Below are 24,641 nucleotides of genomic sequence, written 5' to 3' on the forward strand. Positions count from 1 at the left end.
TTTTTTCTCGAAAGTACGTAGGATTTCGGGGATATGTCTAATGACCAAAAATGTTTGTAATTGACCCCCTCAATCGAAAATAATTTTTCCAGAAGGATTTGAAATTTTTTAATTTTTTCGAAAAATCTCTCCATCTTCCTTAATTTTTTTCTCGAAAGTGCGAAGGATTTCGAGGATATGTCTAATGACCAAAAATGATTATAATTGACCCCTGAAACTGAAAATAATTTTTCTAAAACGATTTGAAATTTTTGAATTTAATTGTTAATAACTTTTCAACGAAGCTTCAATCAACAAATTGATATTCTTGATTCTCGTCTTATTTCTGCCTCTAGAATCTCCCATTAAAATTTTTCCCAGGGATTTCCATAATTTGTCAACAAGTCTACTTGATCGATTAGAACAAAAGATTTGGTCTAAATCTTAAATACAGATATCTTTAGATCTAATTGAGAATTTATTTCCATTTTTCGATTCAAATGTGTGGAATGATTGAAACCATAGAAACCATCAGACCGACTTTTTTTTTTAAACAGACAGAGTGGTCAATTATTAATATTTGATTTGGAAAAAATTTGTACATATTTTACAGGTGTCAATAAATATGTGTTATATGTTTCGATAAAAGAAAGTCGTATAGTTCCTTGGCAAAAAATGATCAAAAAGGACCTAAACATACTGTAGCGTGTTTTTTCAAGAAGATGGTAATCCGAAGATATTTTCTGAAGTATCCTGAAAATTCCGTAAACGTATGTGCGTGCTCCTCTTACATCGTTCGTATCAAATCTGCACCCCGCGTACACATGTTCGAGAATCGGTTCAGCGGCCAACACATTGGAAGTTACGTCAGCGACAAAATATAACCGTACAATACCATCGAGTATAAAATTCGTACCAAAGAAAGAGTAAAAAAAAAAAAAAAAAAAAAAAAGAAATGAAAAAGAAAGACAAAAATGGTATGCTCTCCTCAAAGGAAATACGTAGCGAGAAACATCGAACGGGACCACTTACTATTTAGCGGAGTCTGTGAGTTGATATTCTCGCCTGCGATCGTAACACTCCTGGATGCCAGAATCTGCCCATAAATCCTTAATTGCTTCTACATATGGACTTTCGAACGTTGTAACCGTTTCGAAATCCACGACACGTACGAGTTCTGCTTTTTCCTACGGTTAAAGTGCGAACGTTGTATTCGAGTACCCGTAATTAACGGTCGCGAAAAAGGGGGAGCCACCGGTCATCGATAAATATACTCACTATATTCGTTGAATCGCCGTACTCGATCCTGAGAAGGTCCATCGCTCGAATCATGGATTGCATGGCCATGAAAATGTTCTGGTACACAAGTTTTATGAACCCCCTCTTGTCCTCGTCTGAGTACCCGGACCCGTGGATAATTCTCATCTGTTTGATAAAAGTCGATTTCCCAGATTCACCAGTACCTGTAACAACATTTTCCTATCGTTAATTACCATACTAAGTTATTTGAAAATTTTTATTTTCAAACTTATTTTTGACAAAATTCTCTATACAGGGTGTTCCAACCACCCATGGGAAAAATTCTAATGGGGGATTCTAGAGGCCAAAATAAGACGAAAATCAAAAATACCAATTTGTTGATGGAGGCTTCGTTAAAAAGTTATTAACGTTTAAAGTTCCATCAGTACTGAATTTTTTTCTCGAAAATGCGCAGGATTTCAGGGGTATGTCTATTCACCAAAAATGATTGTAACTGACCCCCGCACCCGAAAATAATTTTTCCAAAACGATTTTGAAATCTTTTTCTCACCCAAAACTTTCAGCACATACTCGAATTTTTTTCTCGCAAATGCGCAGGATTTCGAGGGTATGTCTATTCACCAAAAATGATTGTAACTGACCCCCGCACCCGAAAATAATTTTTCCAAAACGATTTTGAAATCTTTTTCTCACCCAAAACTTTCAGCACATACTCGAATTTTTTTCTCGAAAATGCGAAGGATTTCGAGGGTATGTCTATTCACCAAAAATTATTGTAATTGACTCCCGCACCCGAAAATAATTTTTCCAAAACGATTTTGAAATCTTTTTCTCACCCAAAACTTTCAGCACATACTCGAATTTTTTTCTCGAAAATGCGAAGGATTTCGAGGGTATGTCTATTCACCAAAAATGATTGTAATTGACTCCCGCACCCGAAAATAATTTTTCCAGAACGATTTGAAATTTGTTTTTTTCGTCGAAAAATTTAGGCACTTAGATTTTTCGAAACTTCAAAAATTGTGGATTCTACAGTCGTTTGAAAAATAGTGCGATATTTTGAAGACAAATAAAATTGATTTCAGCTTAAAAAGAATATTGTTTTACCTTGTTTTTTTTACAATTGTTATAAACAAATGGCATGTTTTAATCGTGGGAACAATTTTAAAAATCTAAGAAAATTTGAGAATATAGTTCTATTTCTCCCTTTTAATTATCTGTTGTTTTAAAAATGGTGTCATTTGAAAATCGTTCGTATGAAAATTATTTGAAGTTAATATCGCATTAAAGTTCAGAAATTTTGAATTAATTCAATATTATAATTTTTGTATCGATAATTAGAGCTAACGTGTCTAAAAATGGCTCTAATTACAAAATTATAACACTAGGTTTAGGAGATATTTGAATGCATGTTTGTCCTCTTATACCAAATCCGTTGCACTCAGAATTCAGACCGTTAAACTGCCACCCAAACAGAAATACGACACCGTGACATTCACTACCATAATATTGGGCGTCTGTGAGTCCGACACCGGCCCTATTCCGTCCCAATCTCGACAACAGAAACCAAGGTTAAGATGGAAAGATAAAAATTTGTAATTTGTTTAAAAGATTACAATTAACCCAATGGGGAAAAATAATTTGACCAAACGAGAGCGAAACAAATCGACCTTCGTCGAATAGACAACTCTTGGTGTTTGAAAATAAAAAGATCTCTCCTGCTGCTTCGTGTTAAACACTATACTGCGAAAATGGTGAAAAATTGGTCACGCGTTAAAATCTTTAAATAGCCTGCTCAAACCTACGATTTGAATACGATAGAAAATGCCTGAGCATATTTAAAAATAAAATTGACGGAGTATAGTGCTTCTCCATCGCCAGTAACTGACACGTGGCAATGGATGCAGAAAGAGTGGTCCCGTAAGTTATAATTTCATTTTGGGGGAATAAAAATAATTTGTTCCACCTCAGCGAACGGAAAACGTAAACTTTTATTGGCAACTGGCTCCTGCATCACGACATTACCACGCACAGCCTACACAACAAGAGCATTTTTTACAACGAATAATATGACAGTCGTTCCACGCTCTTCTTATTCGCCCGATTTGGCCACTTGTGATTTCTTTGTGTTCCCCAAAATGATATTAAAACTCGAGGGACGGCGTTTCGATGCTCTGGAACAAATGCAAAGCGAATCCGTAAAAGGTGTTTTACACGCTTGCTGATACAATACGTTCGACTATCTACGATTACGTGCATTTGCATGATTCGCGTCACTTCGCGGCAAGAAACGTCGGACGAGTTTCTTCGGCGAACACGTGGACCAAAGCCGCCTAAATCATTTTGAAACGGCTGTACGTATCGGCGACGTGAACATGCCCGAGTTGGCCGACCTCTGCCGACCTCCGCCGCTGTTCGACAATCTCCGTGCGCCGCCTCGTGCGTTTCCGGCTCGCCCGACGAAGGCGCACGAACATCCACGACGAAAAACCGAACCGTCAGCCCGAAATGGGAAGGGACACCAGAGCTCCGGGAACGTGTATCGGGAGTCGACCCATAAGTTCGTGTTTTTTAAGAATCTCAAAACAAACGTAACACAGCCTACTATTTTAATCGATGATCCATTGGACGCGTGCGGAAGTTTTGATGGGTCTCGATACCGTCGGAGAAATCGTATTATTTTGTAGAATATGATTCAATTAATCAATTATCGAATATTTCGTACTATTTTTTATTGATAAGCTAAATTGCTCTTTTAATAGTACGAAATATTTAAACTATTTCTTTCATTCCTGATATTGTGTGATCTTGAAAATCATACTATACAACATACTTGAATTTGTCTTGATATACATTTCCGTACGATGTAAAGAAATATGTAGCATAATTTCGGTCACATTCCATGAGCAACAGCCCCAAACCATCGAGAAACTACCACCAAATGTAACTGTGATTATAATTATGATTATATTACTATACTATTTTTTAGATTTCTTTTCGTAACCCTCGCAGTACCGATGGTTGGGTGTTCACGCTAAATCCCATGATTGGTCCAAGCGAACCCATGATCTTATGTATATAAACATTTTGAACAAAAATTTGATTATTATTATTGTTTTATCGTACTTTTTATTAATTTCTAAAGAGTTATACTAACTGAATAGTAACATTTATTCTTTACAATTTATGCAAAAAAACCTGTTAACTAAATAGATATAACGCATAACGAACAAGTTTAAATAATGTCCTCGAACAAACCATAAAAGAGATCTCTTTTCGAAGTCACAGTGAATACTGTTTGGAAATGCGTTTTTCGACGTTCGTTCGCTTTATTATCGCTCTAACGTAAACGGCGGCCGGCATCAAGTGTCAAACAGTCAAGGCAGGCTGCACCTCCGAGTCCGAAGAGACTCGGGTGTGGTTAGGTCTGGGTTAACGTGAGGTTAAAGCAGGCCCTACAGGATTTTCGACAAACCTCGTACAATGTTCGTTTTGTTGCTTTTGTTGATACATGTAATCTTTTTCTATAGTAGTACATACAAAGTCTAACATTGCACACAGTATTCTCAACTAAATATTTTTCATATATTTTTACCCTTGTACTTTTTAATAGTTCGTACTCCCAGGCTGTAACACGACGATTGGATTTATCGCGACAGGTTCATAGAGAATTAAATTTCATTGACATAGCGAGAAACGAGCGTAAAACTTTCGGTTGCCAACATCACGTAAGGGTTAATGGTAGCCGTGGCGGCGACAAAGGAGGATGCGCAGGTGGCACGGAAAGAGAGCGAGAGAGAGAGGAGGGGGGAACGGGTTGCGCGCGCACATCGTCGGCATCGCCCTCGCGAAATCATGAATGAAAACGGGCGAACAGCCAACATTGGATGTATGCTATCTTACCGCCGCGTATGGATCTCCTCTCCCGTCTTCCTTTCGAATGCACACGAGCTTCGACTCCGCTCTCGTGCTCCCTTTTGTACGGCGAAGTCTTTTGTGCCGCCCGGCCGAGAAAAGACGAATCGCTCTTACCAACACGCCCTTCTTCAACGGCGTGTTACTGTCGCGCGCAAGAAAGCCCGGTTTGAATGACGGCGTGAATGACAGAGCCGCCCGACATTTTGAGAGGTTTATTTAGGCATCTAGCCGGTAACGCGTTTACCACCGGTTCAATCCGCGAACGTATAAAGGCTATAAAATAAATTTCAGCGCGGAGACTTGCACGGGGAACGTATGTGAACAGGTGAGACTGACACGTGGGAAATTATAAAACGAGAAAGAAGAAAATAGAGACAGAGAGAAAAAGAAAATGTCACGAAACGAAGCGTAAGAATTCGAGACATTGGAATGTCTAGATTATTTTTAAAAACATCTGAAGAAGAATGTAGTCAAGATCAAGTTTCAATAGTTATTTTATCATTAGAATTACATTTCATTAAATATTAACCACATGCATATATATATTATTATTCAAAAGATGCGTTGTTATTTAGCACGTTTATGGTAATAAACGTAAAATATTGATGTTATAAAACGAAGCTAGAAAAATTAAATAAACATGCATTTTATTTCACCTTTCTATCCGTTAAGGAAAATACATTTCATTTAAGTTACTGACGTCGAAGAGAAGGACAAAAATAGAATTTATGAGGGCAGAGATCGCATCTAATGAAATGGTAATATTTTATGGCTTTATAATGGCGAGACAAAACACATCATTGCAATGTAAGCATTCAGATTTTATTCTTTTGGCTTTCTAACTTTTTAATTACCACGTGAATTCGACACATTTACCACGTAAGAATTGTTCGTTTTGAATTTTTCTGGCCATAAATTGACTAATACCGAGCTAAAAAGACACGAAATTTAAGAGTAAACTATTTCTATTTAGCACAAAATTCTACGGCGAACTTGGGGTTCTTAAATATTAAAAAACGTGGATGGAATAATTTTGTCAATAAATTACGACAACAGGAATACATTTCCTCGTATCATTCGTCGATAAAGACATCGGATATCCTTCCGCGAATGCCTCGTTATAATTACAAAATACGCAGAAATTGAGCGTGGGCTTACATTACTCGGTAGCATACCATCCTAATAAATAGATCAGGGGCGGGGAACCTTCTGGCATCAGAAGGTCGCGTGTTGGCTTCACGGACTCCTTCTAAGGTCACATACTTCGTCTACAGTCAATTTTATAAACATAAATTAATTTCTTTGTTTTAGAATCAACGAACAAACGAATAAATTTTTTATAATTTTACTACTAATTAATCCACATCATTTTTCGCAAGTAACGCGAACCACAGTAGTGATTCCGTTGGAAATGTTTCTCATTCCCATGTTGGCAAACATGCACGTGTTAGAAATATTCCTTTTTCCCTCGTTGGCAACATGGACGCCATCTTTTGTTTTATTATAACAGTTGAAGAGCAGTACCATCTATGCAACGATTCATGCAATGTTAAAATATAACCTAAAAAGTATATGCGTCGTTTTATTGTCTAATCCTATAACCTCCGCTACAGATTCTTAAAATGAACGTAGCTTCGGGTTTGGCATGTTCCTTTTTCGTAAAACGGAGGCGAATTTCGACACCAGCAGATGTTTATACATAGCGGATACCACTGAGCCTCGGAGTCGCCTTTATTTTTTGTCGACAGTCGAAGAAAAGGACAGCGAATGGGAACGAACAAGGAAGAATGAACGCCAGTCGAAAAAAAAGGATAGCAAGCGAGAGCGAGTGAGAAAGAATGAACAGTCGAAGAAAATGACTATGATTTTTCATCTGTTCCGACCATTGAAAATCGACGATTTAATAAAACTGTTAACGTTTATGTCATCCCACGATAAATCGATCACTTTTTGTACACGCGATGAACCGTTACGTACATTTCTTCGTAACAGGATTAAAACAATATTTTCCCCCTGGAAAGTCTAGAGTTAATAAGCTGTGGTCTTTAAATGCCAGTTGGTGAGCATTGTGCTTCGCGCTTCACTAGACTTTAAGGGGGATCTCCAAGTTGGAAGGGACAGGACTGTTCAATTTGTGAATTAGGTTCGAGGCTCATTTTAAGAATCATCACTGTTGTATTCATTGATTGAAAGACAAAGAACATTTAAAAATTATTTCAATTGACAATTATATTTCGTGGTAACGATTTTGTAGTTCATGGAAACAAGATATATAACAGATATTCAAGATAAATAACAACTCGAACGTGAAATTAAAAAAGGTATTTTCTTACACCTTTTGAAACTTTATTCAGTTTTAATTCCGGGGTAACTTTTCTCAATAACTCCACTTATTTAACAAATTTGATTAAAAACTGTATTTTATTAAAGCAGGAAATTGAAAACAATAAAGACAGACATAGGAATGCCAATCTTGCCTGGCTTCGTTGTTCTCAATTGCAAGACAAGGAAGAACATAGAAACGCACGTCGTTTCGACGGCCGTGTGACCCTAACCTTAAAGCCGGGGGCACACGAGCGTTAAAACGACGTCCGTTGTAGAAACACATCGTCGTATATTAGAGACCACACACATTACAAACGTACGTCGTTTTTGTTGGAATTTCAATCGCGATTTCCAGCTTTTGGATCGGGCGCGTGTTATCCCCAGCATACTCGGAAGATGGCGCTGAGCATGCACCAAAAAGAACAGAGAGTTTCTGGCGCTATGTAAACGTGTCATTTATCGTGCAATCACATGTTTCGTTATGCCCTTTTCAAGTTTAACAAATAAGTTTACTTCGCGTTTAAGTCGTTCAGCTTCATTACATTAACCCAACAGTTTTAACGTTCGTGTGCCCCCGGCTTTGAGGCCTAAAGTGTCGATCACCGATGGCCACCGTGGCAATCAACGCGTTGAATTCTTGCGTGCGGAGTAGCGTGTTTTTTCTGAAACTCGACTCCAGCACTGCCCGACGAAGTAAGACGATAGATACAACGGGAGGAAACGAGATAGACACAGTAAGTCGAGCAGCAACGGGACCCGACACTTCGAAGCGACGTCTCCAGCAAACAAAATTACCAGATAATAAAGAAAATTCCATTTTTCGTAGTTTTTGGCGTACAGATGGACTGTTGAGATTTTTTTTATTAAAACGAGTCCAAACACGATGTAAATCGGATTAGTATAGTAATACATATAAATAATGTATGTACATCAAAGTTATTTGTATGTACTTCTACGCTTGTTCTCAGTCAGGGTTGACAACCGAAGAATTATTTCTGCAATGGCTGCAGCATTCTTGTGTAGGAATTGTAAAGTCTACTACTAGAAATAAGGTTCTATTAATACTTGAAAATCATTCTTCGCATTTTTACAATAGAATAAAGGACACTTTCGAACCACAATTTGTATCGCGTGCCATATTGAAAAACCGACTCGATTTCGCCGTTCGATGAATGTGGAAGACAGTGGTACCGGCGTACCACGGTAAATTGCTATGAAAGACGGGGCTGCGCGAGCCTAGAGTCCCGGTTTAAAAATAAAGGACACATCATGGAAGGGCGAGAGGAAGGAAGACAGCGAGAATGCATCGAGTGACTCACGCCGACGAGCTATGCGAAAGGAAGTTCGTTCGACCTTCTAGGCTTCTAATAAATTCCCAAACCAGATTCTCGAAATATAAATGTGCCGCACGGGGGGAGCAGTGGCGTGGGAGAAGGGGAGGGGGGGCACACGCAGCGAACGTTAGAAATCGACCGCCATGATTGCTCGAGTGTACTGTCTGTTCGCTAGAAATCCATACTTTAATTTAATTGGTAGGGCTTGCGGCGGTAATAAGGAAGACGATTGGATTCGTATAATTTTAGGAAATAGAAAGACCCGAGTATGAGAACCGTAACCTACGAGACGTATCGTGAGCATTTCAGATACATTTCTAATTAATTGAAGGAACCGAAGCATCAACGACTGATTTTCGCGAGGGTTTCAACCTGATGAAAGCTACCCAACTATTTTTCGATTCGAAATTTTTAAATTCGATGTTTTATAAATATTCAAATATAGTTTTGTCATTAAGCGAATTTATAAATATCAATCTTATTGAATTTTTCAAAGTATTTTTATATACAGGGTGTGTCCCAAGCAACTGGCAAAAGCTATATTCGATACACGATTAGAGATACAAACTAAACGTAATTTTATTCATTTTAAGAGAATTTTATAATTTCAATTACGTTACTCGATATATTTTTTTTTAATATACAGGGTGTTCAGTCAACCATGGGAAAAATTTTAATGGGAGATTCTAGAGACCAAAATAAGACGAAAATCAAGAATATCAATTTCTTGACTAAGGCTTCGTTAAAAAGTTATTAACATTTAAAGTGTCGCCTGTAGCGCGTGATAGTGGTTCTCACAGGCGGAACTTTAAACGTTAATAACTTTTTAACGAAGTCTCAATCAACAAATTAGTATTCTTGATTTTCGTCTTATTTTGATCTCTAGAATCTCCCATTAAAATTTTTCCCAGGGTTGACCTGACACCCTGTATGTATAGTAAAATAAATTTCTGCAATACCTCCTAATAGAAAGTAAAATATATCAAATTTTTCACGGAAAAATTATTTTCGGTTGCGGGGGACAATTACAATCATTTTTGGTGAACACACATACCCCTGAAATCCTACTTACATTTAAGAAAAAAATTCGAGTAGGTGCCTAAATTTTTCGACGGAAAAAAAATTTCAAATCATTCTAAAAAAATTATTTTTAGCTAGGGTAGTCAAATACAAGAATTTTTGGTTATTAAACATACCCTCGAAATCTTACCCACTATCGAGAAAAAAATTCGAGAATGTGTGAAATTTTTCGACAAAATAAAAAATTTCAAATTGTTCTGGAAAAATTATTTTCGGTTGCGGAGGTCAATTACAAGCATTTTTGGTGAGTAGACATACCCCCGAAATCCTACTCAGTTTCGAGAAAAAAATTCAGAATCGGCGAAACTTTAAACGTTAATAACTTCTTAACGAAGCCTCCATCAACAAATTGGTATTCTTGATTTTCGTCTTATTTTTACCTCTAGAATCTGCCATTACAATTTTTCCCATGGGTGGCCGTGCACCCTGTATCCATAACAGTTATAATATTCCTTCACGTGCTTATAACCGTTTCAAGAACCGAAATCAATATTATAACTGTTTCCTCCCCCCTTCTGGGTCTCATCATCTTGTCTTCGAATAATACGATACCGAGGGTAACGAAGAAACAAGATGGCAGAGGAGTGTCGGAGCAGCGAAAGAGCGGAGAAGCGTAGTACAATAACCGTACTATGTTCCCGTCTCCTCGTTCTAAAACGTAGTCGCACTCTGTGAGAGTGGCAATGAAGTCGGGAGACGGTAGTGGTGTAACTTCGCGTGGAATCAAAACTGCGCGAGAGCGGCGCTGCGCTGGTCTCGGCCAGGCAAGGAACGGGGCCAATATGTACGCGAAAGAGCAAAAGAGAATAAGAGGCTGGGTAGGCGGAGAGTGCGAGCAAGCTAGCCAGACGGGCAAACAAGTTAATGAATGAACGAACGAATTGTGGGCGGGGCAGCGACGTTCTTCCTTCGTGCTTTCCACATCGTCGTCGTTGTAATCAACTTGGAGGAGAAACCAGTTAAGAGGAAAAGCAACGAAAATCGGTACTCGGCCCCCGGGAACCCCCGGATTCAACCTACACTACCGATCGTTAAGCATCGGTTTTCGATTTCTGTTATTTCGTAAAAAATAGTTTCAGAACGATCCTTGTACGTTTCAAGGTCATTTTGAAGGTTAAATCTTGCACTTTCATGAATAACACCGTTAAAAAAAAAAGTCGTGTACTAAATTTTAGGGAGCTTCGATCTTCGAATTGATTGTAATTTCACTTGTGAACGAAATTTTATATATTTTTGAAAGAAACCATTTTTACTTGTTCCCGAACGTAAAACTTTGAGAAAAGTGAATTTAAGGATGTGAAACTGTACGGTTCAACTATTCATATGCTACTTCACTGCTGATATTAATTTTATTCTGATATCAAAGAATTCGAGAATTCACATAAGTAAATTTATAAAAAAATAAGTGTAAAATTTGGAAAAACTGCTTAGTCAGTGATTACTATACTCTAGTGATGCAGTGTCAAATGCAGGGACTAGTTATATTTTGTCTCGGGTTCGAAACCCCATGACGCGTAGAATTTTTTTTCGTTTCTTCTTTTATCAACACGTTCACTGTCCGGTCTCTCGGCGGCGTATCCAATAGCATGGTGATGTGACCCATATACGGGTCATAGACAGTGAACATGTTAATTACATTATATTATATTACTTTTTAACACTCGATTAGAAAGATTCAATAATTTTGATAATTCTATCTTTTTTTTAATAATAACTAAGCAGTTAATAATTTATTCTACCAACACTAAATGCAACCGAAACAAATGGTAATAAAGTATAAAAGTAATTAATGTAAACAATTTCAATTGAATTTTTGTAACAGTCCCAGTTCGTTCTTGAATAGCAGGCGAATTTCTCGAATCTTTCGACTCTTTTCGATAAAATCGTCTACAGAATTTTCGAAAGCGAAGTTACGCAGAGATCAGGGGCGTAATGTATGCCAAAATTTTACTGCCGCGCGTACGGTAATATACAATACCCGCATGAACGTGATCAGGATTTTAATTAGACGGGCAATCAAATTACCCGTATCGTGGACATGTATCCTGAATTTCTACGACTGTATCTTCCTGTTGATTGGAACACACGGTGCCCGGGAGAGCAATAACACTAAATTCAGTCATTCATTCGTACGCAAATCTTTTATTCCGTATCACATAAATTTATAATAATTTTTTATTCTGCATTCGATAGTTAAAAAACTCAAGGTGTCCTTCATGTTTTGATAAAAAAATTAATTGTTGTCGTGCGTGTTGCTCTTTATACCAAACAAATTTCGCACGAAACATTTTTTTATACAACGCGCAGTTTAAAAGAAAAATTAAGGTGAAAGATTGGCAACCGTGGGAAAAATTTTAATGGGAGATTCTAGAGACTAAAATAAGTCGAAAATCAAGAATACCAATTTGTTGATCGAGGCTTCGTTAAAAAGTTATTAACGTTTAAAGTTGTGCCTGTAGAACGGCAATCGGCGAACAGCTGCGCGCAATACTGGAACTTTAAACGTTAATAACTTTTTAACGAAGCCTCGATCAACAAATTGGTATTCTTGATTTTCGTCTTATTTTGGCCTCCAGAATCTCCCATTAAAATTTTTCCCACGAATGTGTTGAATCAAATTTTGCACTTTGGCAAATCAATTTTAATATCGTTGGTGATTCAAAAAAAAATTAAGTACGAAATTTAAAATAAATTACCTTGATGATCAGGCTCTAGACCGCTAATAAATCGATCTAAATTTCTTTGAGCATGGAATAATAAATAGTTGATTTCAGGAGGCAAAGCGATCGCGACCCCTTAAGTGGTCGTCGTAGTCCGGGTATCAAAAGGTCTAACTTACGGTGTTCTGTACGGAAGGTTTCTAGGGCGGTGGAAGTTCTACCGTCGCCACCGCCACCGCCAGCCAGCCAGCACCAGGGGTAGTGGGTCGATAGATGCCGACGTGGAAAGCAGGAGCGCTTTTGCTGTCCCAGCCGCAGCACCGCCCCGATATATTTGCACACCACCACCCCTCCCCCCCCCCCTTCTCACATTTATTCCATAGCTAGCCCGATTCTCCCGTATCGTCCTTTCACTGCATTTCTTTCGTTTTGTTCTCTCCTTAAGTGTCCTCTGTTTCTTGGACAGTCACTCTTTTACGGTATATTAGTATCAGCCGATTCTCAACGATCTCCCCTTCGACGTATCGATCCACCAAGCGACGAATCGAACTATGGCTGACCCCGGGGACAGTACCAACACTTTTAAACGCAATTTAACCGCGGGTATTTTTTAACTAACATCCAATGGAAATTAATTACGTAAATCTCGAATTAAAATTTTGGCTAATCAAAATCTATACAGGGTGTTCAGTCAACCATGGGAAAAATTTTCAGGGGGGATTCTAGAGACCAAAATAAGACGAAAATCAAGAATACCAATTTGTTGATGGAGGCTTTGTTAAAAAGTTATTAATGTTTAAAGTTCCGACCAATACTGAATTTTTTTCTCGAAAATGCACAGGATTTCGGGGGTATGTGTAATGACAAAAAATGATTGTAATCAACCCCTGCAATCGAAAATAATTTTTCCAGAACGATTTGAAATTTTTTTTTCTGTCGAAAAATTTCACTTTCTGGAATTTTTTTCTCGAAAGTGGGTAGGATTTCGGGGGTACGTCTATTCACCAAAAATGATTGTAATTGACCCCCGCATCCGAAAATAATTTTTTTAGAACAATTTGAAATTTTTTAATTTTGTCAAAAAATCTCACACCTTCTCGATTTTTTCCCCCGAAAGTGCGTAGGATTTCGGGGGTATGTGTAATGACAAAAAATGATTGTAATCAACCCCTGCAATCGAAAATAATTTTTCCAGAACGATTTGAAATTTTTTTTTCCGTCGAAAAATTTCCCACGTTTGGAATTTTTTTCTCGATAGTGGGTAGGATTTCGAGGGTATGTCTAATGACCAAAAATGCTTGTAATTGACCCCCCTAGCTAAAAATAATTTTTTTAGAACGATTTGAAATTTTATAATCGTAATCAGAAAACCCGAAACTATTCCTTGAAATACAAAAAAATATGATTTTTGGGCTCCTACTAGTTTCAGACTTAATTCAAGAACATTTACAAAAATATTCCAATTGCGTGAAAGTAGTTGAAAAGGTAACAATAATTATGGTTTTTGGAAGGCGTGTGGGCGGCCAGCGTCGAACGCGACATTAATTATTACAGTCAGATTTAATTAAACGGTCGGAAATTAGGATACGAGGATGACGCTCAAACTATTATAACACTAACGGTTAATTTATTAATAATTCTAATGAATTAAAAATTTCCAATTAAATTTACAAACAATTAACATGGGAATAATTTTTGTAATCGAAAAGGTAAACGTATTTACCAAATTTTACTGATTTCGGAATCGTTCGTTTATTTAAATGTAAAAAAATAAATTGTTAATTACGCGAAACTCCGGGTTCGAACGCACGGCGGGGGAGAGGGGGGAACGGAAAAACGGGAAATATTTCGGCACGACTCGATCGAAAGAATTATACACTCGATGACTGATTCGATATTGAATGACCCAATTGTGTACAACAGCTTATAATCACGCTCCATCAGTATTTGGAACACCTGTACAAAGCGACGTCGAAATCGTTTCAGCTGTTTCGAGATATATGTATGTACATGCAAAAGAGTTTCGGCGAATGGGGCTGGGATTAACGATAGTCACTGGATTACCTTTTGCCAATTGGGATCTAACAAAATTCGTTCCTGGGGGCTTATCGAAAATCTGTGTCCATAATATATCGCAAAGCTTCTTTCGAGGCGTAAGTAAACATTTCGGGTACAGTTCCCCCCGTAAAGTACAGTCGGATATCCTGGAAATCCTCCTCCGTGCTAATTCATTTATTTTTTTCATAAATAATAATTGTGTACACATTGCAATAATATTTGTTATACAGGATGTTCAGTCAACCGTGGGAAAAATTTTAATGGGGGATTCTAGAGGCCAAAATAAGACAAAAATCAAGAATACCAATTTGTTGATGGAGGCTTCGTTAAAAAGTTATTAACGTTTAAAATTCCGCTTGTGAGACTGCGTGCGCGCAATAACGAAACTTTAAACGTTAATAACTTTTTAACTAAGCCTCCATCAACAAATTGGTATTCTTGATTTTCGTCTTATTTTGGCCTCTAGAATCCCCCATTAAAATTTTTCCCATGGTTGGCCGAGCACCCTGTAATTTAAATAACTTGACTTTTGATTTTAATTTTATGGTAATAGTTATTTTAATACGAAAATTAGTATGAAAATAATTTTTCTGGACGAAAGTTAAAATTAGTAGAGAATACTTCGAATTTGTTGTCAAACAAAATTAAGATTCCAATTTAACCAAAAGATAAAAATATTTTTAAGTAGGATCTCTTGAATATCAATGAACTTGTCTGAAGAATTTCTTCTGAATAGTTTTAGTTGGTTACTAAAATGGTGTAACGAAATGTACCTCGATTAAATCGTTTTACTAAATAATTCGATACTTGACTAAATTAATTAAATATGAATTTATCTGGACAGACTGACGCAGCAGATAATTCGTAGACGGAATTTCGTTGAAAATCGACGTTATGCACGATCAAGGAATTCCCCACGACGCTATGCATTATCGAGTCACGTACAGTTTATAAATTGAAAACGAAATGGTTTCTCACGTAAGACGGCTATCTCTAAATGTTACGTAGGCTAGTCGACTATTCCGCAGTTGAAAGCAAGAGGACACTGAATAATGCTTTTTAATAAATTATCTGCAACGTCAGGAAAACAAGGAATGAAAAATTATTAAATAACTCGAGGAAACTTGACTACAGAAAATTCCATAATAATTTTCGAACAATCAAACATCAAAATGACCACAGGATTCCTATAAATTATTACACGTATATTGCCATTGATATTAAATTCTACAAAAAATTTTGCATTGGTAATATAAGGAATTTTACGAGCTGATAAAATACTTGCACGTTACTTCGAATTATATAAAATGTTCCCGTTACATTTGTTTTCTACATACCTTAATATTAATAACAATAAGCAATTATGAAACCAGTAACTAATTACATAAATTTGACAATGTTAAAAATGTTTTCCATTTCTATGTTGGCAAACGTGCACGTGTTAGAAATATTTCTCTTTTCCGTGTTGGCAAACATGCACGTCATCTATGGTTTGAGTATAACAGTTGAAGAGTAGTACGCAACGATTCGTGCAATATTAAAATATAACCTAAAATGTATGTGCGTCGTTTTATTGTCTAATCCTTTAACCTCCACTACAGGTGAATTAAAAATTTCGATAAAGAATTACGATCAGCTTGAAATAAATAATTTAGCTTGATCTCACGCTGACTGACCGACGAGGCTAGATTATTTCTTAAAAATAGTGATAATTCTGCAGTTCAGCGACTTTCCCTAAATGTGCTTATTTTTTTCCAGTTATTAAGAGAAAGGCTACGTTTTAACATTAAAAAATAATGTAGATAGGGTAAACGTCAAAAAGTAATGTGCTTTTCCTGATTTTCCGATCCCGATGATTTTTAACACTAGATTTACAGGCATTGATCGCACGTATATTTATTGATACCTTTCATGTTGACGATTACCTTAAAATACGATTTTTCTTTTAAATGGACTACGTATTCATGCCATTGCATCAAACAAATTCAACATAAGTTGTTAAAAAATAATATTTACGCGTTCTGCAATTTTAAATATGGAATCTGACATCCGTCAAATCGACGACTTTCGTAAATCTAGTATTAAGTATGTTATAAGAGGACGAGAGTCAGAACAACTTTCATTTTTAAACAATAATCGTCACTCTGCCTCAGTTTTCGAAATATTTATAAAAATTGTTCGTATAACCACATTCACTCCGCCTGTAAGTACGTGTCCTGAGGCGCGTTGCGTCTACAAGAGGAGGTTTGGGAGGGGGGAGGGAGGCCCAACCGTCTTCTGTTTACATCGAGATGACCGCCAGCCAAGCGTATATAACGGATGGGCAAAGAGATTTAATTCAACCAATTTCAATAACATACTAGCCCAGACCTAACTCATACATGTTCCAGTGTCTCATAACGACATAAAATTAAAACTGTCGGAATATTGATTAAAATTAATTAATTAATTTCTGTGATTAGATCAGGTTTGGCTATTTTTTATTTCGTCGTCGAGGGTAGGGCAGCTTGTAGCTCGAAACGAGTGCGACACTAAGCATACATGAATTAGATCTGGGCTAGTATATTATTGAAATTGGTTAAATTAAATCCTTTTGTCCACCCGTTGTACATGTATGCTCGCCTGTCCGGTCACCTCGATGTAAACAGAAGACGATCGGTGTCCTCTTGCAGCAGACGCAACGCGTCTACGACAGATATACAGGCGGAGTGAATAATGGTAGTAAGAACGATTTTTATTTAATGGAAATCTAATTTGTATCTAATTTTTATTTAATGGTAATTTAAAATGTCTTTTCATAAATCTCTGTCGACTTAGATGCATTGATTTTTGTCTGATAATTGTGATGATAATTTGAACATTGAATCGGTTAAGAAACATTTAAAAAGCGTATACAGTAGTGGCCACGCAAGTGACCGGATTTTTGCCCACATAAATGACCACAGTTATTATTGGATTTGGGTGAAAAAGTAGTAGTCCTTCTTTTACTAAATGAAAGTTTATTCTTTGGTTTAGAAGGACGTCTTTACTCTGCTAAAACTGAACAAGAAGTGACGCGACGCTTAGGTCCCCTAAAAGGGAAAACTGGCGTCCACTTAAAAAGAAAGAAACCATTGCCTGCATCGTGTTTATTTCCCTTGCATTCGATGACAAAGACAGACCCAGGCCCCTAGAACCGATGGTGCCAATACGGTCTTCGACTACAGACAATGGACAGTGTTTCTCACTGTTAGATTCAGTTTTGTGAAGGATTATTTATTAATAATCCAACAGTTATTTCCACCAATTTCTAGAAGCCAAAAGCGACTTCGAACGTCGAACGTGTCGAGTGTAACTTGATGCCTGTCGTTATCGATGGTTTCGGGTGCCAGCTATTGTATCTCACTCGCACTTATCCTCTTTCCTTATCTCCGTTGAATTCTGAGAACTGACTGGAGGCCGGTCGTGAGCTTGGTCACTTATGTGGGCACTACCGTATCTCGAAAACAGACACCCAGCGACCATTATTGTTCAAATAAAAGTTGTACAGAATCTCGTCCTCTATAACGTAGTTTTTATAATTTTTGTTTTTTTTATTTAAAAAATAGCAAAAGCACATTACTTTTTTACGCTTATCCTATCTACATTTTCGTTTAACACTAGAACTACCGACAATTATAGTGTGTTTATTTGTACCAAGAAAATTGAAACGATAGGTGCGTGAAGAAATGTATAATGCATGGGAAATAAGTGTTTATCCATTCTCTTATAGAAAGTTACGATAAATTTCCAAAAATTCAGTCGAGTAAATTTTTTACTCGTTTTATTAGAAATTACGAATGGGTCATTTTGACTGGTTTGGTAGTTCTAGTGTTAATGTCACTGAAGTGTAGAATTCCGAAAATAGTAAACAAGTTGAAAACATTTGACGTTCCCCCTGTACGGAGCCTCGAATTTATATTCCGTTTTTGGAGGAACCAAGAAATATACAAAATAAAAAAAAGTTAATTCATAGAGAGAGAAATAACTTTAATATTAATGGAGTCTTTTCTGTATTGGTTCTAACCAGTAAACGGGGCAAATCAGTCAAGATCTCTCGTACGATCTTGTAACCTATAGATCTTCGTTCCTTTAAATGGAGTTAAATGGTCAAGCCGACGAGTCGTCGTCAATTAAATGTCGTATTACAACATCAATGCAAACGGACACAATACTATTAACGATTGACTGACCTCGCCGCGATTTACGATTACCTAACATCTCGTTAGATAATTCCAAGTAACGAACTTAAGTTTCTTATATCCTTTGCCCTCTTCGAGCATCGTTGATTTCTCAAAATCATGCTCGACGTCCGATAAATTAAATTACGTATTGCACCCTCCTACGTTTCAAGTCCATTTTAGTATTAAATTGTGAGCACTCTGTTTCCGATAATTCGATAAATTAAAAACAAATTTCATAATTTACTTCGTTAGAATCTTAGAATTTTTATTTTTCAATTTAATAAAACCACCTTTAAAACGCAATTATACTGCCAGTAAATTAATTTAAAAAAAGAGTTGAAATGAAAAATACCCCAAAAAAAGTAGTATTTTAATACCGTAAATTAAATACAAATTTAAACAAAATAAGAAAAATCATAATCAAAAAGGAATATATTTTTTATTTAAAAATTAATCAATATTTATAGAAAAAATATTTATTATGACAATTGTGTCCTAATTAGCAGTTCTGCGTCATATTATCGTTGTAAATACAATTATGTATAATCGAAACAATTCCAACAACAATAATCGCAGTTTACGGTTAAAATTTAATTTTGTCAAATCATTAAATTTGTAATATTCGTGTACAAATAATTTAATATAATAAATTCTCAATGATAAAAATACTAATAATGGGAGTGCTTTTAAAAAAGAAGATTCGACCTTGATAAGGACAAAATGATATTATTATTTGTCACGTGGTGGAAATCAATACATCACAGGGTTAAAAAAGTTGCAAATCACTCATAAACGTTCCACCTTGACAAGCGTAAAGCAAAATGATGATGTTCCATTCATAGTGCGTTCGTACGAGGCATAAAAATTATTCTTAGAATTTTACACCACGGCGGATACATTGTTCGAGGTGTATCGAACAAGCATCGATCGAACATAAATGAACGAATAATGTTACCGATATACGGTAAAGAAGTGTTCTTCGAAACAAACTTTAAAATATAACCCTAAAATTTCTTACTACTTTAATTAACTAATTGCTTTTACATATATGCAGTCTTTAAACTGTTACAAGTGGATTCAACAAACATTTGTCAAAATTACAGAATTCGCTGGCCCCGGAATTTAAAAATCATTTAAAATGCAGAAACAATATACAGGGTGTTCGGACAACCATGGGAAAAATTTTAATGGGAGATTCTGGAGGCCAAAATAAGACGAAAATCAAGAATATTAATTTGTTGATGGAGGCTTCGTTAAAAAGTTATTAACGTTTGAAGTTCCGACCGTTTTTAATTTTTGTCTCGAAAATGCGTAGGATTTCGGGAGTATGTGTAATGGCAAAAAATGATTGTAATTGACCCCTGTAATTGAAAATAATTTTTCCAAAACGATTTGAAATTTTTTTTTTTCCGTCGAAAAATTTCACACCTCGAATTTTTTTCTCGAAAGCGGGTAGGATTTCGGGGGTATGTGTATTCACCAAAAATGATTATAATTGACCCCCCGAACCGAAAATAATTTTTCCAGAACGATTTGAAATTTTTTATTTTAATTTTTTAATAACTTTATAACGAAGCCTCGAAATAATAAAACATAAACTGTAACACAAAATAGAAAATGCAATCGAAAAAACAAGTGTCATTTATAAGTAGATAACGATTATTTTATAAGCAAAAAATTTAGAAATTGTTTAAAAAATCTTTAAATTTTACAATTATTATTTTCGACCGAAATAACAAATTTTGTTTAAGTTTTTTTTGCTACAGATTTTTAGGATTATTGTTATTGTTGGTCCCCCGAAAAGAAATGTTTAAATGTTTAAAAAAAAGAGAGATGAAGGTTCATTCATGATTTCAATTTCGTGCGAAAGAAATGCATGGAGGTGAAACGCGATCATCACTGAAAAGATTTCTAGTTCGACACGTTTCCGGTGCCCTCGTTGCCGCGGCAGATATACAGCCGTGCTAAAATTAATTTCGTCGAAGGGAGAAAAAGATTAAGATCGTCGAAAGAAGAAGTAGAAGAATTCGCGGTTGATCGGCAAACATTGCGTACACGAAAATAGCGACGTGCTTTATACGCCGATATGCGGGATAACTCCGAGGCCCCCGCGGCGTTAATTTATTTGGTATCCCAAAACTAAATGCTATTTAGGAGTGCCCGTGCCTATTTTTATAGATGTTCGTTTCCTTCAAAATTACACCGATCCAATCATAGGCCCTGTACACTTTCTTTCGCTGTTTCCAAAAATACTTTCGAACGAATTTTAACTCTCTGTATCAGTAATTCGCTAGTAAAACTTGTATTCTGTTTTACGTGATGATTCGATATTTTTAAAATGCGCTCATAAATAGAAATGAAAATTTTTTTAAAAAAGGGTTAACAAAATGATACAATTATCCTTCTCTTCTCTAAAAGTAGTAATAATAGCGATATTTTTATTATGAGTTTTATATTTAAATAAACAAAATATCTGAATGATAAAATTATGTATTTGTGATAAAATTTTTGTCGTAAATGCAATGACGTAGGCGCAAAACGCGCACCAGTTCTTTCTTTTGAAGAAATCTTATAAATCGATTTTCGTCCATTGTTCTATGTATAAAACTATTATGGTGCGTTTATTGGAAAATTTATATTCCACGAGACATTATATATTTTATTACAGGAAAATTACTTCGTTATAACAGGTATTCATGTATGGTTGTTTAAAACTACAAAGGAACATCAATCGTTTGCATAATATTTTTGAAACTAATAGTAATCAAAAATTGTTAAATATCTAGTTTTTCTATTAAACAAATGAATCATTTCCCTACAAAAATATATAATTTTGTATGTAATTACAAAATTAAATTTGTAAATTACACTGATTCGATATGATTTCGCATTCTGAATTTTTTTAATATTTAATTATCATTAATACGATAGGAAAAATATAAAAAACGCGAGACAATGTTATGTTCAGCCAACCCTGGGAAAAATTTTAATGGGTGACCCTAGAGGCCAAAATAAGACGAAAATCAAGAATATCAATTTGTTGAAGGAGGCTTCGTTAAAAAGTTATTAACAATTAAATTAAAACATTTCAAATCATTCTGAAAAAAATATATTTAACTAGGGTGGTCAATTACAAGCATTTTTGGTCATTACAATTACCACCAAAATCTTACGCACTTTCGAGAAAAAAATTCGAGAAAGTGTGAAATTTTTCGACGAAAAAAAAATTTTCAAATCGTTCTAAAAAAATTATTTTCGGTTGCGTGGGTCAATTACAATCATTTTTGGTGAATAGACATACTCTCGAAATCCTACCCACTTTCTAGAAAAAAATTCGAGAAAGTATGAAATTTTTCGACAGAAAAAAAAAATTTCAAATCGTTCTGGAAAAATTATTTTCGGTTGAAGGGGTCAATTACAATCATTTTTGGTCATTACAGTTACCCCCGAAATCTTACGCACTTTCGAGAAAAAAATTCGAGAATGTGTGAAATTTTTCGACGAAAAAAAAAAATTTTAAATCGACTTAGAAAAATTATTTTCTGTTGCGGGGGTCAATTATAATCATTTTTGGTGAGTAGACATACCCCCGAAATCCTGCGCATTTTCGAGAAAAAAAATTCAATACTGGCGGAACTTTAAACGTTAATAACTTTTTAACAAAGCCTCCATCAACAAATTGGTATTCTTGATTTTCGTCTTATTTTGGCCTCTAGAATCACCCATTAAAATTTTTCCCAGGTTTGTCCGAACACCCTGTGTAATCCTTAGTCGATTAATTATGAAGAAAATATTATTCAATTATCCTCACGTAACTTCTACAATTTTTATTCGTTTGCAATGAAAAAATTCATGTGTATAGCCGAAAGACGAAGGAAAAAAAAGGATGGAAAGTTCATTTCTAAAAGTGTAATGGTTGTCCTGAAAAAAATTCCCAAAGATGGCCCTTAAAAGAATTTAAATGCAATCGACCTTGAAATCTCTCGATCCATTAAAATTTGTGTCGGTCCGTTTATTGAAACGATAATTTACGAACCTTTCTTTAGCAATTAATGTTGCGTGTAAACGCATACGTATTCATTAAATAGACTTAATGAGTCAGGCGCGCGAATAGTTTATTTATTTTGAAAATCGATATTCGCGTGAACCGAGCGCAAACAATACGAAACAATTTTATTCCACATTTTAAGGGGGCACATCACACATGTTTCAAAATTAAATCGAAAAAGATGGATAAGAGAGATTCAAAATTTGTTGGCGACGAAAGCGTATATTGCACATTTAATACCAATTTATACTTTATTTATTACTCATTCTTAAAGTATTCATTTTATTCTTTTTTTTTTTCATTCATGTATAAAACAAGTTGTTAATTATTATTATATAACAATAATACTTTATATTTCTACAGTTCCATTTTCACTTTTTTTACATTCGAATGTTTTATAAAAATCTATTCGTCGAAATTAGCAAATTAACGGTGAAAATATACTCCTCAGTTTTCCGTAGTTGTTTTCTATTTTTCGAAAATCTTGGAAACAAATTTTGTAACAATTCACACAAATCAATGAATATTGATACTTAAGAAAATTATATATAACATCGAATACTAACAACTAACTAATAACTAATTTAAATATTCATGCCTGAGTTTGAAGCGTATTTTCTAAAAATAGAAAAGTTCATACGAAACATTGTTGTTTTGTCGAACGAGTTATTCGTTTAGACCCATCACTTAAGCAGCTTAAATCCGTTGCTTGTATCAAAACTTGTATCGCAACAAGTGTTAGCGTCAGTAGCCCGATTATTTCTGAACTGTAAATTTGGTTCTTTAATTATTAATTCTTACGTGACTTATACATGACTAGGATTAGAACTGAGTAAGTGACAGGACGTTATTGTCATTTCCTCTGGAAGATTGATAATGACTTTTTCTGTTTCAGTGGGTCTAGTGATGAGTAAATAGACAGAAAAACTTCTGTTGAAAAACGAACATGAAAAAAATACTAACACTCTTGTAAATTGAATATCTAATCGACTATATAATAAAAATGTAATTTTCATTTTTCTGTTTTCTTTAGTAGGTGTCTATCAAGACCTCAGTATACCAATTAAATTTCTGAAAAGCATTATACCACTCAAGGTTGATCGAAATACCTAACGAAATCGTTACTTTACGTAATTTTCCAAAGAGCTCGAAGATTCAGATACTTTTTGTGTCTCATTGTTACTAACAGTTTAAAACATAAAGCTTTATTTCCATCCTTTGTTATAATTTTTTACTTATTTTAAAGAGAGAACACAATTTCATTAAGACTATTCAGTGGTCCAGGTTCGATCGCAATAAGTGAGGTTAAGTACCACAATGCTGCATTCGGTTTCCAATTTATTTCTAGGATCGCGAATTATTACGTAACGATGTTCCCCGCGTCGTATTCCTCGTTGAATCGGAAGCGAACGATACTTTTCCCCGCAATTAATGTATTCGAAATAATGGTAATTATCCCCTGGAAACATCGTGAAACGTGACTTTGCAAGTTTGTGGCTCGCGGATCGGTATCGAGCGTGTAATATGCACGCGAGGAATCCTCCTATGGCGACACTATTATGGTAATACCGCTTCGCCAAAGGTTAAGGACTTAATCGGTGCACAATGAATAGAGTTATGAGAGAATGTGACCGAGAAAATTATTCTACGTTCTCCCTCCTACGCTGCCCGCGCGCCGGACGCCGGAAGAACAGAGTCCGATTTAAATGCTCGAAACTAATTTCTGCACTCGGTCCGCGGAACACCGGAATTAGAAATAACAGTATTCTTAAAACCG

At 35.6% G+C, this 24,641-nt stretch overlaps 1 protein-coding gene across 7 annotated transcripts in view; it reads right to left on the reverse strand.

The window, feature by feature from the left end:
- LOC122404905 (guanine nucleotide-binding protein G(q) subunit alpha) overlaps positions 1–24,641 on the reverse strand; it is a 55,321-nt gene that overhangs the window by 15,397 nt on the left and 15,283 nt on the right. For all 7 annotated transcript variants that reach the window (XM_043409258.1, XM_043409255.1, XM_043409259.1 and 4 more), the window contains exons 2-3: positions 1,258–1,442; positions 1,012–1,166 (exon numbers count right to left, since the gene is read on the reverse strand). In XM_043409258.1, coding sequence (XP_043265193.1) covers positions 1,012–1,166; positions 1,258–1,442 — 340 coding nt within the window. The remainder of the gene's footprint in view (positions 1–1,011; positions 1,167–1,257; positions 1,443–24,641) is intronic.

This window comes from Colletes gigas, unplaced genomic scaffold, assembly GCF_013123115.1.
Source record: "Colletes gigas isolate AHSC1104 unplaced genomic scaffold, ASM1312311v1 Colletes_gigas_Sc00003, whole genome shotgun sequence".
Classification (NCBI taxonomy): domain Eukaryota; kingdom Metazoa; phylum Arthropoda; class Insecta; order Hymenoptera; family Colletidae; genus Colletes; species Colletes gigas.